General features: G+C 39.2%; 1 protein-coding gene across 2 annotated transcripts in view; it reads right to left on the bottom strand.

Moving 5' to 3' along the window:
- Positions 1–8,774: 8,774 nt before the first annotated feature.
- The window catches only part of PLCD1 (phospholipase C delta 1), a 70,797-nt gene continuing 64,863 nt past the window's right edge, over positions 8,775–14,708 (bottom strand). For both annotated transcript variants that reach the window (XM_063452729.1, XM_063452728.1), the window contains exons 9-15: positions 13,925–14,095; positions 13,310–13,466; positions 12,466–12,582; positions 11,707–11,885; positions 11,102–11,234; positions 10,831–10,980; positions 8,775–9,708 (exon numbers count right to left, since the gene is read on the bottom strand). In XM_063452729.1, coding sequence (XP_063308799.1) covers positions 9,614–9,708; positions 10,831–10,980; positions 11,102–11,234; positions 11,707–11,885; positions 12,466–12,582; positions 13,310–13,466; positions 13,925–14,095 — 1,002 coding nt within the window. In that variant the 3' untranslated portion in view covers positions 8,775–9,613. The remainder of the gene's footprint in view (positions 9,709–10,830; positions 10,981–11,101; positions 11,235–11,706; positions 11,886–12,465; positions 12,583–13,309; positions 13,467–13,924; positions 14,096–14,708) is intronic.

Genomic DNA, 14,708 nt, shown 5'->3' with positions numbered 1-14,708 from the left:
CTCTATGAACTTGTTGCAGTTTCACACCAGGTCATTAGGGGATATCTACTGGTTGTGTGGGGATTTACAGCTAAGATCCAGAATGGACAAGGAATGGTGGGGGGAGTGTACTTTGGCTAAAGCTATTATGCCTATACATATCATCTCTGACACACACCTCGTCACCCATGAGTCCAGGCACACTAAGGTTAAGCGTAACGCCCCAGTAAAAGGAAGTTTTGATCCTCATGTTTATATTGATGCCATTGGGGTGCCTAGGGGGGTGCCCAATGAATTTAAAGCGAGAGATGAAGTTGCTGCAGGATTTGAATCACTTTTTGCCATAGTTACCACAAACAAGAATTTAAATTGGATAAACTACATTTATTATAATCAACAGCGTTTTGTTAATTATACCAGAGACGCCCTCCAGGGATTGGCCGAACAATTGCAGGCCACATCCCAAATGGCTTTCCAGAATAGAATGGCCCTAGATATGATCTTAGCCGAAAAAGGAGGGGTTTGTAAAATTTTGCCCGACACCTTGACATGTTGTACCTATATCCCAGAAAACACAGGCCCTAATGGTAAAGTTACATTAGCCATAGAAAAATTAAATGACCTGTCTATAGAGTTGAAAAGGAATTCTGGGATACAAGATCCCTGGGAAAGATGGTTTGGCTGGATGACGGGATGGCAAAAGGCTTTAATGCATATTGGTATGGCTATACTAATTTTTCTTTTTCTCTTTGCTCTTCTCTTTTGTTGTATTCTCCCATGTCTGAGAAAATCCCTCCTGAAGACTGTTGACCAAGCGGCACCCACTTTCGCCCATCTTGAAGTTGATGACCAAGATTTCCAAGACATCAACTCACCCTGTCTGCCGCTGCAAACAATCCCTTTTGTTGATAAAGTGCAGGAATTCTAGGAAGGGACTAGCTCAGGGACAGCATCTGTCAGTGAATGGTAAAGGCCCCATGTGGAGAAGTGGTGGGTTAGCTGCCATGGGATACCCTTGGGTGTGAAGTGTTCGAGAGCCATACTGACGGATGAGTTAGCCTATTAGGGTCAGATCTAGGGACAGCCTTGCACTTTGCATTAACACCTAGCTAGCGGCCACGGGGTTTCTGTGCCTTTGGGTTAACACGTCTTCCTGGTACTAACTTAATAAAGTTTTATCTCTTAGAATCTAACATTTCATAGGGGGGACTGATGTGGGATTATTTAAAAAACCTTATTGTATTTGTATTCAATTATTGCACTAACTCCATTTTAACTTTATACTGTGACAATCCTCCATTTTGTCCCCCTAACCTGACTTCTTCAATCCTCCATTTTGTCCTCATAACCTAACTTGTTCATTTTAAAATCACCTTACATGACAGAATTTCCCAGCACATCTAATACAATAGAACAAAGACTGTATTTTCTATAAAGATATGATTAACACAGGAATTGCTGACTTTTCCTTAGATTTGCAACAAAGTATAATTTGAAGGCCATGCGAACACAGTAGTAATGAAATGTTCTATTCATAAGAGACCTTGCACCTGGCCACGAGGCCTGAGATCACCGACCGTGTAAAATGACGCTCAAGACCCCTTGTCCCCCACCCGTGTCCAGAACAATCCCACCTCTTGGTGGGTGGACACGGGATTAACCACTTAGTCTTTTGAGCCAATTAATAATATTGATAGGTGGACACTAATCCCGACACTTGACAATTAATCCAATTAATGATGTTTATTTACTGATATTCTAATAAGCAATGATGACGTAAAATGTCTCTTAAAAGGACCTGCGTGTCCGCTTTTTAATCACTTGCCAATAAATTTTCTCGAAGTTATTTTAACCTGAACCTTGTGTGTCAGACTTAATTACTTCAGCGTATATACGCAATTTATTTTATTGATTTGGACAGGAACAGATAGACATTTAAACATTTTGGTTTACTGCAAAAAGTACCATAACACAAGCACAACCTACAGGGTATACTGGAAGTATTGTCAGGGTATTGGTGGGTATGTGAAGGCACGGATGCTTTATTAAGAGAGGGCTAGAAAGGCTAATTGGCAAGGCAGAGAAGCAGAGCACAAGACAGGCCGAAGGTCTGGGCAGGCAGCCTGAAGCGAAGTCCGAGAGAAAGCCAAATACTGGCAACCAAGCACACACACTTGTAGCAGAGCCCTAGTCCTAACAGGGGCTTTCCTCCACTGGATCACCAAGAGCAGAATCAGGAAAAAGATACTGCTAAGTAAATAGCTCACCTCCTCCCCAGCAACTCGACGACACACAGTGCTGGGAGTACAACTGACTTTATTTTGCCATACACGGCTTTTATGCATTGCCCCTAGCATCGGGTTTCAAAGTCAAAAACACAAGGGTTTCTTTCCCAAGAGCCTTGGTGTTTAAGAGATAATTGAGCTCAAATTAGAATAACTCAATTATCTCTCAAATACAACTTCTTACATATACTTGTAACATATCCAAAAAATACATGAAAACAGTACAGGAACCCTACAAAAATCATATTCCCAAATAGCCCAATCTGAGCGCAATATCCAAAAAGCGCTCTGATAGGTTCGGTAAAACGAAAGTTACGTTCAAACAAAGTTTTGACCGACCGGCCACGAGGTTATAGCCCAAAACAGTTCCTAAAAAGTGGGCAGGGTGGCTGGTCGGCTTTCGAGGGATTCCTGTGCAAATACGGAAGGATGCTCCCCCTGTTCGGTAGGTCGGGAAGTGGGACGGATACTAGTACCATTTTTGCCTGAGTTTTTAGAGACACGCGGCTGAAAACAGTTCCAGGCGTTCGACAACTAGGTACGGCTGCCTGCGTTCGGGAGACAAAATGGCTGCCATATACAAATATACGAATGGCATCAAGTGAAAGCACTCAAGTGGAGGTGTTAAACTATTAATTTGTGTAGTTAACAGCCATGGGAGGTCGGTGTTCACTGGGGCATAGCCAGGAGGCCACACACCAGTCATTTGGGAGACGAACAAGGGGGTACGGACAAACGAACATAAGGGAATGGAGTCTGCTACAACACTAATATACACTAATAGAGACAAGGATTGTACTGGGAGACTACTATACAGAACACCTGAGCAATCACTGGAGAAAGTGAGTGGAATTTAAAGGGCTAGAATGTCACATGAGTGCCCCCCCATTATCATCCTTTCACCACCCTACCCTCTGCCCACCATAGTCATGGTCATGGTTTCCCAAATGGTGGCTGCCGTCCTGAATAGATGGAGTGGCTGAACGTGTGCCCTGTCAGTGGATGGACCAGAGACGCCAGGCCGAAGCCATGGATCCTAGGATTGCTGCCAGCCAACTTAGTGGAAAATGTGCCCCGGGCAGGTAAGAAAGAATCAACGTCCTTAACAATCAAATATCCTGTGCTCTCACTTATTCACTAAACAAAAACTTGACATAGGCAACAATCACAAGGGTTTAGTTACAGTACATGATTATACACTGCATAAATACTTATACATATATATATATATATACATATATATACACACACACACACATACACATGGTGGAATCTCGGAACTCAAATTTAATCTGTTCCCGAAGGCTGTTCGAGTACCGAAGTGTTTGAGAACCGAATCAACATTTCCCATAAGAATTCATGTAAAATTGATTCATCTGTTCCAGACCCCCAAAATTACAGCATTTTACATTTATATGTATGCATTAAAATGCAGAGATCACTTTAATAGTAAGCATTTATTTGAATGGTTCCTGCCCTCAAATTTACTGTTGGCCATTGGCCATTTTTACAATTATTTATAATAATTGTCTGACTTGAAAATGAGACAAGGCTCTTTGTTGTATGTTCGGGTACCGAAGATCGTTTGCGTATCGAGACATTTGGCTCTTTGTTGTATGTTCGGGTACAGAGCCATTTTTTACTAAAAAAATTTATTTGACTTCCGAATTGTTCAGGAACGGGACCGTTCGAGTTCCGAGGTTCCACTGTATGTGTATAAAATGAGGGGAAATGACAGACATTTTTGACACTACTGTGCACCCCGTCACTAATATTTTAATAATGTCCTACAGCACATTGCATAGTGTAAGCTCAGCTGTCCAGTGTCAATCATCTTCTTTAAAGTGCTCAGTCACTCTGTAACTGAGAACCGAGACGGCAATGGCTAGTAGAAAAGTTGTGAAGCTCCACTCTGCATGACTTGGCCTGTGACTCACATTCTGATTTTAATTTGTAATGACTTTTGCTTCTCAAACATGCCAGCTACTATTTGGCTCCATATTACTAATTCAGATAAATCATATTGCCAGGTACAAAGGTAATTAAGATTCAGTATCCCGCTTTAACCCTGTGCACACTGTGTGCTGAGAGCTAATCGTGAATGAGTAGCTAAATAGTATATCAGTATCTTGCTACAGGGCTACCATCAGAAATATTACACAGCTCCAGGTCTGGGTTCCCGAGGGTCCGCCTCAAAGCCCGCCTTCAGGCAACCGGTTTTCCCATTTTATAAACTCTTAATAAATTGTAGAATAAAATTAAGATTATTAAACGATACATCAAACATTTAGGAAGTAAACTTGGCTGGCGGGCGGGCATGATGTGAATACATAGTAACTAATAAAGCACTGTAACCCCAGCTAAACATGTTATGTACAGCAAAACATACTGATACAGCGTTAATAAGACACAGCGACCAGACTTGATACTTCGGTTTATTTGGTACTCTGTAGTGAGAGAATATGAGAATAGACACAATCTCCTGCGGGCATTGGCTTCTATATTGTAGAACAGGCTGTATAAATATAGTAAGAAAAACTCCCTCCATCCCCCAAATTTAGATTTTTACTAAATGATATTATGTTACAATTACTACATATGTGTGCGTTGCTGGGAGGGTTTAATTCACAGTAAATTTAGCAATAGAGTGCCAAGTCATCACTTTATATAAAAGGCACATTGAAGAGAGGGATACTCCGTGTTTAAATGTAGAAACTAATGAAACCGTTGTAATGTAAAAAAAAAAAAAAAAAACTGGTGTAAACTGATACCTATCAATTCCTTAGTTAAAAAAACCAAAAAAAAAAATGCACTCTTTTCCAGTTTATCAGACTTGTTTAACTCCTTAAGGACCAAACATCTGGAATAAAAGGGAATCATGACATGTCACACGTCGTGTGTCCTTCAGGGGTTAAATTCATTTGCATACGGATTTTTACTTGAACTTCATGAGCCGGGATGTTTGCTAAATTGAGACGGTTTCGAGAATGGAGATATTTCTGCAATGTAAGTCATTATTTCCCCAATCTAACTATGTTGGTGTAATGTGTGCAAACATTTGGCCTAAGTCTACATGATTCTGGACTAAAGATTAACCCCATTATTAGTTCTACAGAATTGTAAAATAAAAAGAATCTCACACATATAAAGGAAAATTACAGTAAGAACATTCTCATTAGGAACTAGAGGTTGGTACCCACCCCTATTTTTTTTTTTTTAAATCTAAACTCAAATTTAAAGGACCAAACTTCTGGAATAAAAGGGAATCTTGACATGCCACACATGTCATGTGTCCTTAAGGGGTTAAACTACACAAAATACAATGTAAGAGGAGAATTGGAGACACCGCATACATATAACAGCAGTTTAATATAGATTTTAGCATCTTATGCATTCTGCCCCACCTATAATAATTTGTCCAATGCACATTATTTCAGCTTATACAAACCCCTGAACTGGATTCGGATACATCTGTAAGTTTTCCGATTAATTAGATAACTTACCGTAACATCTGTTTATATTAAAAGTGCAAGTTATAAATAAATCACAGTACAAATATATTGCAAGGATATAGCTGCCTGTATGCATGTATGCAGAATAGGATAATAAAGTGCAAATTGAAATTACCTGGCATATTTTAACCAACCACTAGAGGTCTCAATGGAATAGAGACAAAGAATGTCCATTATGAAGTCTTATTGAATAGACCTGGTTTTTGAAGCCTGGCTTTTGATAAACCAATACATATGAATTATGCAGTTACCCTGTTAATGTAGCACCCATCCTTAAACAGGTCTTTCTTGAATAACCAAGAAAAATCACAAACTATTTGAGATTAATAATTGCAATGTTGTTTAATTCCAGGTAAAAGTATTTCACTTAGAATGATCTCGTTTATAAAAAGGCCGTGCTTTGAACCATACAAATTTTGTTGTGAAATTGTCTCTCTGGATCCAATTACCACAAACTGTTAGGGCGCTTACCAGTGCCACAAAATATATATATATATAAAGTTACACAATAGTTCAAGTTATTTTGCCTGAAAACAAAAATAAAATGGCTTACTTATTCATACCGTTTTGTATGGCTTACTTAACGTGCAAAAATGGCTGGGAGCAGCATCCTACAGCATGCCTAGCGCCCCTGTTTCACGTGGGACTATGCAATTGGTACTGAGAGAAATAACAGTCCTCAGAAAAGAGACACAGATCTAAACTTTAGGTAAATAGAACATTTAATGCACATATTTACATTGGACTGCAATATTGCTGTGATGTCTACTTCACATTTGTCTATTTTAAAGAAAAAGAAAATGAATTATTTAATTTTAAAAAAATCCTCCCATGCTGCTGATTTGGGTGATATATCCAATCAAGTATTAAGACGACCTTGGATCGTACTGTACAGCAATGTACACACAAACGCTACATTAAAATCACCAGCCAATATTCTGAATCCAACATGATGTGTGATATCTCAGAAAGCGTTCGGCAGGGAGGGGTATTAGAATGCTTTAAAAAAAAGAATGAAACAGTAAACATTTACAAACAACATGGAAAAATCAAAACAAAACCATTCGGCAGTGAGAGATTGATTTTTATTGATGGTAAATTCCCTTTAAGTCCACACCTAATACAATAAGTGAATTGGTTCTGAAAACACAAAATATAAGGATTTTTAAAAAAACATTTGTAGGCTTGGTTATTATTATTTTACAGCAGATTTTCTAGGATACAATATGAACGGGTAACAATGACACCCCCTATTTAGAGGCTAGTATTTCTAAAGAAAACACTTATCTAATATTTAGGAGAGGCACCATTTGAACGGATAGGGCTATACATCCCTGTCAGAGGCTTTGCCTAGGTCTAGAGCCGAACGGCGCATTGACGTAAAAACCAAGTTCAGTGAGAACGCGTTATATAGTCCCTGCAGCTTCCTTAAGGTCCTTTTTTCAAAATGAATACAAGGATTATTGTGTTCACATTTCACAGTAGGCGTTTTCATTTTTTAAAAGTGTAATTCCGTAAAAAAACAAAACAAGTAAAATGTTGAAATCTGAACAAATGTTTACCTGCAAATCATACTACATGTATCAGAGAACATTTCATAAATAAACCATAGGAGTGGATTGACAATGTGTCCCTTTCTCTCATAAGGGCATCTAAACCTTCACTGTAAATTATTTTCTTCTCCAAATGAATCATTGAAAAAAAAATATAAAACTGAATTTAAAAAAAAGCACAGTTACTGCGCAAACTATAATAAATGTAGCCACGGTGTTCGAATCAATTGTGAGCAGTTGTACTGAGTATTGTAAACTTTAAATTTAAACTGGAAAAATCTATTTAACAACTATAAACTATTATCTAGGATTTACAGTTCCCTTTCCAGGTTTATGAACGTTTTTGATGTTTACACCTGTTTTACGCTCTAATTTATATGCTACGACTTGTGATAGGATACCCCAACAATCTTACATTTCACCAAAGATATGAACCTTCCCCGACAAGTTAAAAATACATTTAAAATTCAGTGTATAAGAAAACAAGGTACAAAAGACAATTATCAACAAACGTTGGCTAAACAGCTTTGAAAGGCCACTAATTTTTGAAAGCATTACATAAACAAAACAAAAAATAGCCCTCTTCTTCATAAATTAATATGTGGGATAGCAGTAACGGCATCCCAGCAGGCAGCTTATCAGGACATAAGCTTTCTAGTATATTGACTTTCACTGTCAGTTATTTAGAAACCACTCGGATAAGGGAAGGCGTGAGAAGTCGGTGTTAGCCTCCTTACAGCGAATGGCAAAGCAGCGTGTTTTGTTCCTTTCTGTACTAGTTAAGAGAGGATTATGTGGTGTATATTGTTAGGGTATGGTAACCAGTGCCTTTAGGACCAATTTCTAATTTCTAGACTTTAATTATCAACTGTGTGCCCATTAAGGTGCAAGGACATGAAATCTATTATTCCTATTATTGCTGATGCTCTAACAAAATAAAGCAAATCTACTTGGTGGGCAATAGATAGAAAGTGAGGTAAAGGAGAGGGGGTCAGGGTTTTGTAACTCTTCCTGAAGTACCAATATATGGTGTTGCCATGGAAACTCATATTGCATATATTAGGCCGTGTAATGTCTGTTCTGGCCCAAATTTGATACGTTTATCATTACTTTCTAAACGGATCCATTCATTCCAAAATTAGCTTATTTCTCTAGATTCAAGAATTATGAAAAGAAAAAAAAGAAATTCTTTGACAGAAAGTAATATATTTTACCCTTAACCATCATCCAGAGTACGTTTATAAATTGTCCACTAGGCTGAAAACCGTGGTTTGTAAGATCAGAAAAGGACCTAACATCTTTTTATAAGAGCATCGCAAACAGAGAAACCAATATCAGCTGTGTATTACACCTTTAGTGTGTGTGCATGCCTCCCAACAGTCACTGGTTTGTTCCCTGGTGTCCAACTACCTGAGGACACCAAGGAACGGTTTCCATAATTAGATTGGGCATCCCTTAGTTGGACCAGCCAGACAAACTTAGTGTCCGCCAAGTGTGCATTCACGCCAGACTGACTCACCCATTTTTGGTCAGGCTCATTTCATCATTTAATCATGACCTCACCCACCCCAATGGACCAACCTTTCTGTCCAAACCTGAAATCTTTATTTGTTGGGAGGGATGGGTTTGTGGTCCAATATGATGGTGAAAAAATGAAGACGCTGTCTCTGAGGGCAATTTGTTTGGCCCTACACGAGACGCTTTGCGTATATTTTTCATATCATTACAGAAAATGTAGGTCCATGGCAACTGTTGGGTCAAGACAGGACACCCCAGCTCTACAGTAGAACATGCTCAGAGCTTCCATCTCTTTGTAAGTCTCTTTTAATCTAACTAACATCTATTCTACCAGGTACTTTAGATCTGCTTTGTAAAAGAGTTAAAATAAATGTACATGTACAGAAACCCTTTGTATGGGACTGTGTAAGGCACATGCAGTATATTGCACACCCTGCCACGTTAAATGCATCTCAGTCTGATCTCTTATTACACAGACTAGCAGGATCAACAAGGATATAAGGTTTGTAAACTATATTACACTTGGCTTCTTTTAAATAAAAACAGCACCCAGGTCTGACTACCGGTAACAAGACACGGCCACACTAGGTTCAATAAGATAACATTAAAAACAGAATAAAAAAATAAAATACATTCCTACTCTTTTGGTAGGAAAATACTTAAAAAAAAATGAAAATTAAAATTTAACAGTTGTTTCAACTTTGACCTTAAAATGTCAATAACATTTTTTTTTTAAATCAAGTTGTAAAAGTCAGGGGTATGTCGTTCAGTCTTTGCTTTCTTTGAGGACGGTGTGTATAAACAATGTGGCTGATGGATAGGGGTCTCCACTCTTGCTGAGAAGATGGATGTGGCGATAGCCTTGTGGAGAAAAAAGAAGGAATATAATTGGATTAATGTGTTAGACACAAATAGCACACTGTATGTACGTAACAAAAAAAATGAGCTACGTACTCCCATAATGCACATTCGGCAGCTTTATTCACAAGACAAAATAGAATCTTTGAAAACACACGTCTTCAGGAAAGTATATCATTTAAACTGTTAGCAAGTTTTTATTCCCGCCCTCCCCCCCCCATGACTCCTCTCCTGTAACTGTCAAAAATAACCAAAGTTCTCAGTGATACATATCTAACCAAAAAACAAACATGAGTCCTGCGCATCCAGTATAGGTGTGTACACCCAGGTGCTAGCACAATTTATTTGAGGACAAAGTTAAAGCAGCAAACGTTTCAAGCAGCAGCCCTTTCTCAGTAGCATTGAGAAAGGGCTGCTGCTCGAAACGTTTGCTGCTTTAACCTTGTCCTCAAAATTGTGGTAGCACCTGGGTGTGCACACCTATACTGGATGCGCAGGACTCATGTTTGTTTTTTGGTTGTATATACACTGCTGGGACTTCAGTGTGGAGTATCTGCAGCACAGGTCTAATTTTTTCCTTGTTTAGATTTTGAATTGTGTAGGCATTTTTTGCCTCTACCTCACCCTATATATAGTGATTACTTATCTAGCAACATATTTCATTACCCCTATTTATACACTTTATGTCACTATACCCCACTTCCTCTAGCATGTAAGCTCATTGAGCAGGGCCCTCGACCCTTCTGTTCCTGTGCGTCCATTTATCTGGTTACAATTACGTAATAGAAAAAAAGTATAGGGTCGCACTCAGTCACAACAATTAAACACAGGGTGCTACTAAGCATAGGTCAGCAAAGAACCCCAAAGAATATATGCAAATAGAAAAAATCCCAGGCACTCACTGTGATTTTTTATATTTCTGGTTACACTTACGTGTCTGTTAGTCCACCCCTTGTACAGCGCTACAGAATTTGCTGGCGCTATATAAACACAAGCAGATTCCACTTCTCTTGTTAATACATTTAGGTTGAGACGACACAGAGATGCATACAATGAAAGAATACTCTGCAGAAAATTGCAAAACAGAGTCTGTTTTCCAGGAAAATTAAGGAGAAATAATTTTACCTAATTGTAAACTTGTCAATGGAACGGTGAATTGCCCAATAAAGTCATTACGCGTGGCAGCATCGTAGTCTTCCACCAAAAATCTAACCAGCACCAGGGCAGGTACATCTATATCAAACTCAAACTGCTCGTTCCACACAGGGTTAAAACCTGAAAAAGATGACAAACGCAAAACAATAAGCTGCATCAGTGTCTTTATGAGCAACCTGATATGCGTCACTGCCCCTCTAAAAGGGAGCAGGAGGTAAATTTGACCCAAATCTATCCTTACCGTTGTTATTGATGACTTTGGTATGCTTTTTGTCATGATCGCGGGCCACTCCGTGGATTTCTACGGTCACCGTTGGATCCACTATAGAGCTTTTCCTTTGGTTCACTTTGGGCAGCTGCTGTCCGGAAATCACCTAAAGGATGACGACAGGCGCAAAGAAACCATTTAATATAGAATGGATAATTACGTCATTCAACCATAGTCTGAAATAATCTCGTTAATCTTCACCATGACATGTTCCCTTTCTGTTTTCCTGGAGAATTATATTAAACCAATTTTATAATAACTCTAAGGAATATTCATGCAAGACATTCATTCTTCAAAGCTACATGTATAAAGTGAGAGTCCCTCCATACTAAGTGGAAGCCAGGGAGACTTAGAGAAACATACTGAAGGAAACCTAGCAAAGCATTGATATACTGCAGGCATGCGATATAATGAAATATATAGTAAGAGAGCAACAAAATGATAAAAACACAGAGCAGGATAGCTAGGAAGATACATAGAAAGATAGAGACACATTTACTACAAAATAATGACAAAAACACGGCAGCTTCTTTATCCACATATTAAACCTGTCACAATGATGCTGATCAATACGTAACCTTAATTTGTAGCTTTTTGGGCGTCCACCATTCTCCTTCTTGAATTGATTTGGGGTTAAACGTCGACGTCGACTGCCGCAGGAACTCTGGCTTAAGGACATACCCGCAGAAACCGTTCTGCTGGAACAGACCCTGGTACACGTCCATCTCTGCTCCGGGGGTTTGGAAATTTAAAGCCACTGAATAAACAAACAATACATCGTGAAACTGCGCTCTGCGTGACATGGGTAAATGATACATAACCGAATAAAAAGAATAAAAGATTCATTTACAATCCAGCGTGTGATCTCAGATTTAAAGAAATGTAAAGGAAAACATCCCAAACGCACAGACAGAATTTAATATCAGATTTATTTTTTGTTATTCTATGGGAAACGAATCCAATTTTGGCACCAAGCACAGTAATGCTGCCGGCTGTTTCAATAAACCTGAGAAAATGTTGGCTGCTCTCTCTAAGATTCCAGGCACAATTACATGGCAGCAGTGGGAGTCGGAGAGTGAAGCTTGCAAAGAGGAATATTTAAGAAAAGGAATCCCGGCAAGACGAATCACCCAGTAAATTGGGGAATTAACCAATATAACAGGAGCGTGTTCTTCCCATAATCCTCAGGTAGAAAGACATTAGGGGAGATTTATCAAAGTGCTCGGTTTTAAAAAGTGCTCCAAAATGTTAAAGGGGAGGGGTTACCAAAGGAAGGTACCTGCTGGTTTCACTGGTTTCCATAGTAATAGCCCCACTTCTAGTACAAATGTACTTACCTATTTGGCACCCTGCGTTCCACATGTCCACGGCACTGTAGTTGGAAGAGTCTGTCCGCCTGCCATCTGGATAAATTCGGCTCAGCTGTCTGCTATTGTGCCGAATAAAACCAGTACCTTAGACGACACGTGAAAAAAAATGCTTGTATGAAAACAACGTTAATCAACCCCTAATTAATTAATTTCCCGATTCAAAAGGTTTGAATAAAGGAATAACCAGTCTGGCCAACCTGAAGTCCCATTAGAGCACATACACACAGTAATCCAGTAACACAACACCAGGATCGGGGGGGGGGGGGGGGGGGGGGTTATTTACTAACATATAAAGGCTATGGTGAATAACATATTTATTGGATGCCAAGCAGAGTTTGGCTCTGAAATGTGGATCTTTTGGGGGAAGTTATTGACAACACGCTCTTCAATAGTGTTAAATGCAAGGTAGAAAATATGAAAATCGCAAAAGTCAGCAATATGATATGATAATGATGGTAATCTTTGGTGCATATGGCCAGATGGGCATGATAGGAGCTGGAATACAAATCTGAGCCATCACTGCTAGAATGTGCTTTAGCAGACTTCATATATTACAAATCCCGGGGAGGAGACAGGTGCATTATAACATGCCCAGGACATTTTTATTGTGTGCCATGGTTTAGTAGTGAATTATAAAGTCTATAAGCATGTGTTTAATCTGCAATTTTCCTCCCAAATCATCTAAGAATTTGCAATTTGTTTCAGTTAGTTTGGATAAGAGAAGATACAAGGCCCATGTTATTACAGACAATAAAGTAAATACAAAACTAAACAAGAGCTAAAATAACAAATATTCAATAAAACCTCTCACCTGTCTCCTGTGCCAGCTTCAGAGCCTTGCTCTCGGTTAAGGAGGACATCTCGTAGAAGGATTGGTTCTTAAGTGCGTATTCAAAACCTTGGAAGTGAACACTCTTGCAGTAAACCACGATGTCTGACAGTTCCTTGGCAAGTTTCAACTTTGCACTCTAGAGAAAGAGACAGAAAAAAAAAGCTAAAATCAGCTCATGTTCTTAAATAAATAAATATATACATCTCCAGCTGTGGATTAATTGGGGGGGGGGGAAAGTCTGGTTGATTTCCCCATCCTACCCCCTTCCCTTCCAGCTGCTATTCTACAGTAGCATTGAGGGGGCAGAAGATGTCCCATGCACTCCCTCTGCACAATGTAGAAATCTTGTTTGCAACATGAGTTGAGGACCAGAGTGGGAGCAATGAGGAAGGTAATACAAATGTAAATCTGCGTATACACAAGGTTGGAAAGAAAGAAAATAAAAAATACTCTCGCATTTTAGGTCAACACAACAAACCATTTCTTCTTATCCACAAAAAGGTCTGATGGGAAGTTCACTTTAAATTATAAAAATAACCCACTCTTCTGATGTCACCACTTAGATTATTGAGTTTTATGATCACTCGCACTGACCGAAGTCTTTTTCGCTTGCACGTTGGATTTCACAGCCTCATCATCCATATCTGCAGCTTCATCTTCATCGGACACGTCCGCAGCCTCCGTCTGGGCATTGTTCTCTTTCTGCAGACTGTCTTCCAGTTTATTCAGCTTTTTGCCTTTTACCAAGACTTTGTCCTTCAGTTGCTGATGGGAGAGGAGAAAGTCTCAAGTGAGCAAGGACTGTATTCAACAACAACGACAGGTACTGCAGCATGTCATGGATTATTACATGAAATTCCACCCAGAGGAAAATGCACATATACATATACAGCTCAGTCTGTGCTGCTACATGAAGCATTGAGTCTTAGAAACAAGAGAACACCTAACTGAGCCATTTACTGCCAAAGCTGCATTCTGATTGGCTGCTTAGTTTTTCCAGTCAATCAGCTTTCTTAGATACACACGAACTAGGAGCAGGCAAAGTGTCAAGCTGAGAGTTAAGATTTATTTTTTGAGGTTTCACTTATGATGCCCCTTTTTATAATGTTTGCTTTAGTTCTTTTTTTGCTTCCTATTTTTTTTTATTGTCACTAATTATTTTAATGACCTACTCTACTTTCCAACCTCTTTTTTTCTCAAGTCTTTTTCTATTTTTCCCCTCAATATAACGATTGGCACATATGACATATTTGTAATGGGGGGATTACAGGGCACCTACAAGCCGTATAATCCCCCCCAGAGGAGATCATAGCCCCACCTAAAGCCCTATAATTCCCATGGAGGAGATCATAGCCCCACCTAAAGCCCTATAATCCCT

This window comes from Pelobates fuscus, chromosome 4, assembly GCF_036172605.1.
Source record: "Pelobates fuscus isolate aPelFus1 chromosome 4, aPelFus1.pri, whole genome shotgun sequence".
Classification (NCBI taxonomy): Eukaryota; Metazoa; Chordata; class Amphibia; order Anura; family Pelobatidae; genus Pelobates; species Pelobates fuscus.
Note: the sequence above shows the minus strand (reverse complement) of the source record. Positions and strands in the feature narration are given on the sequence as shown.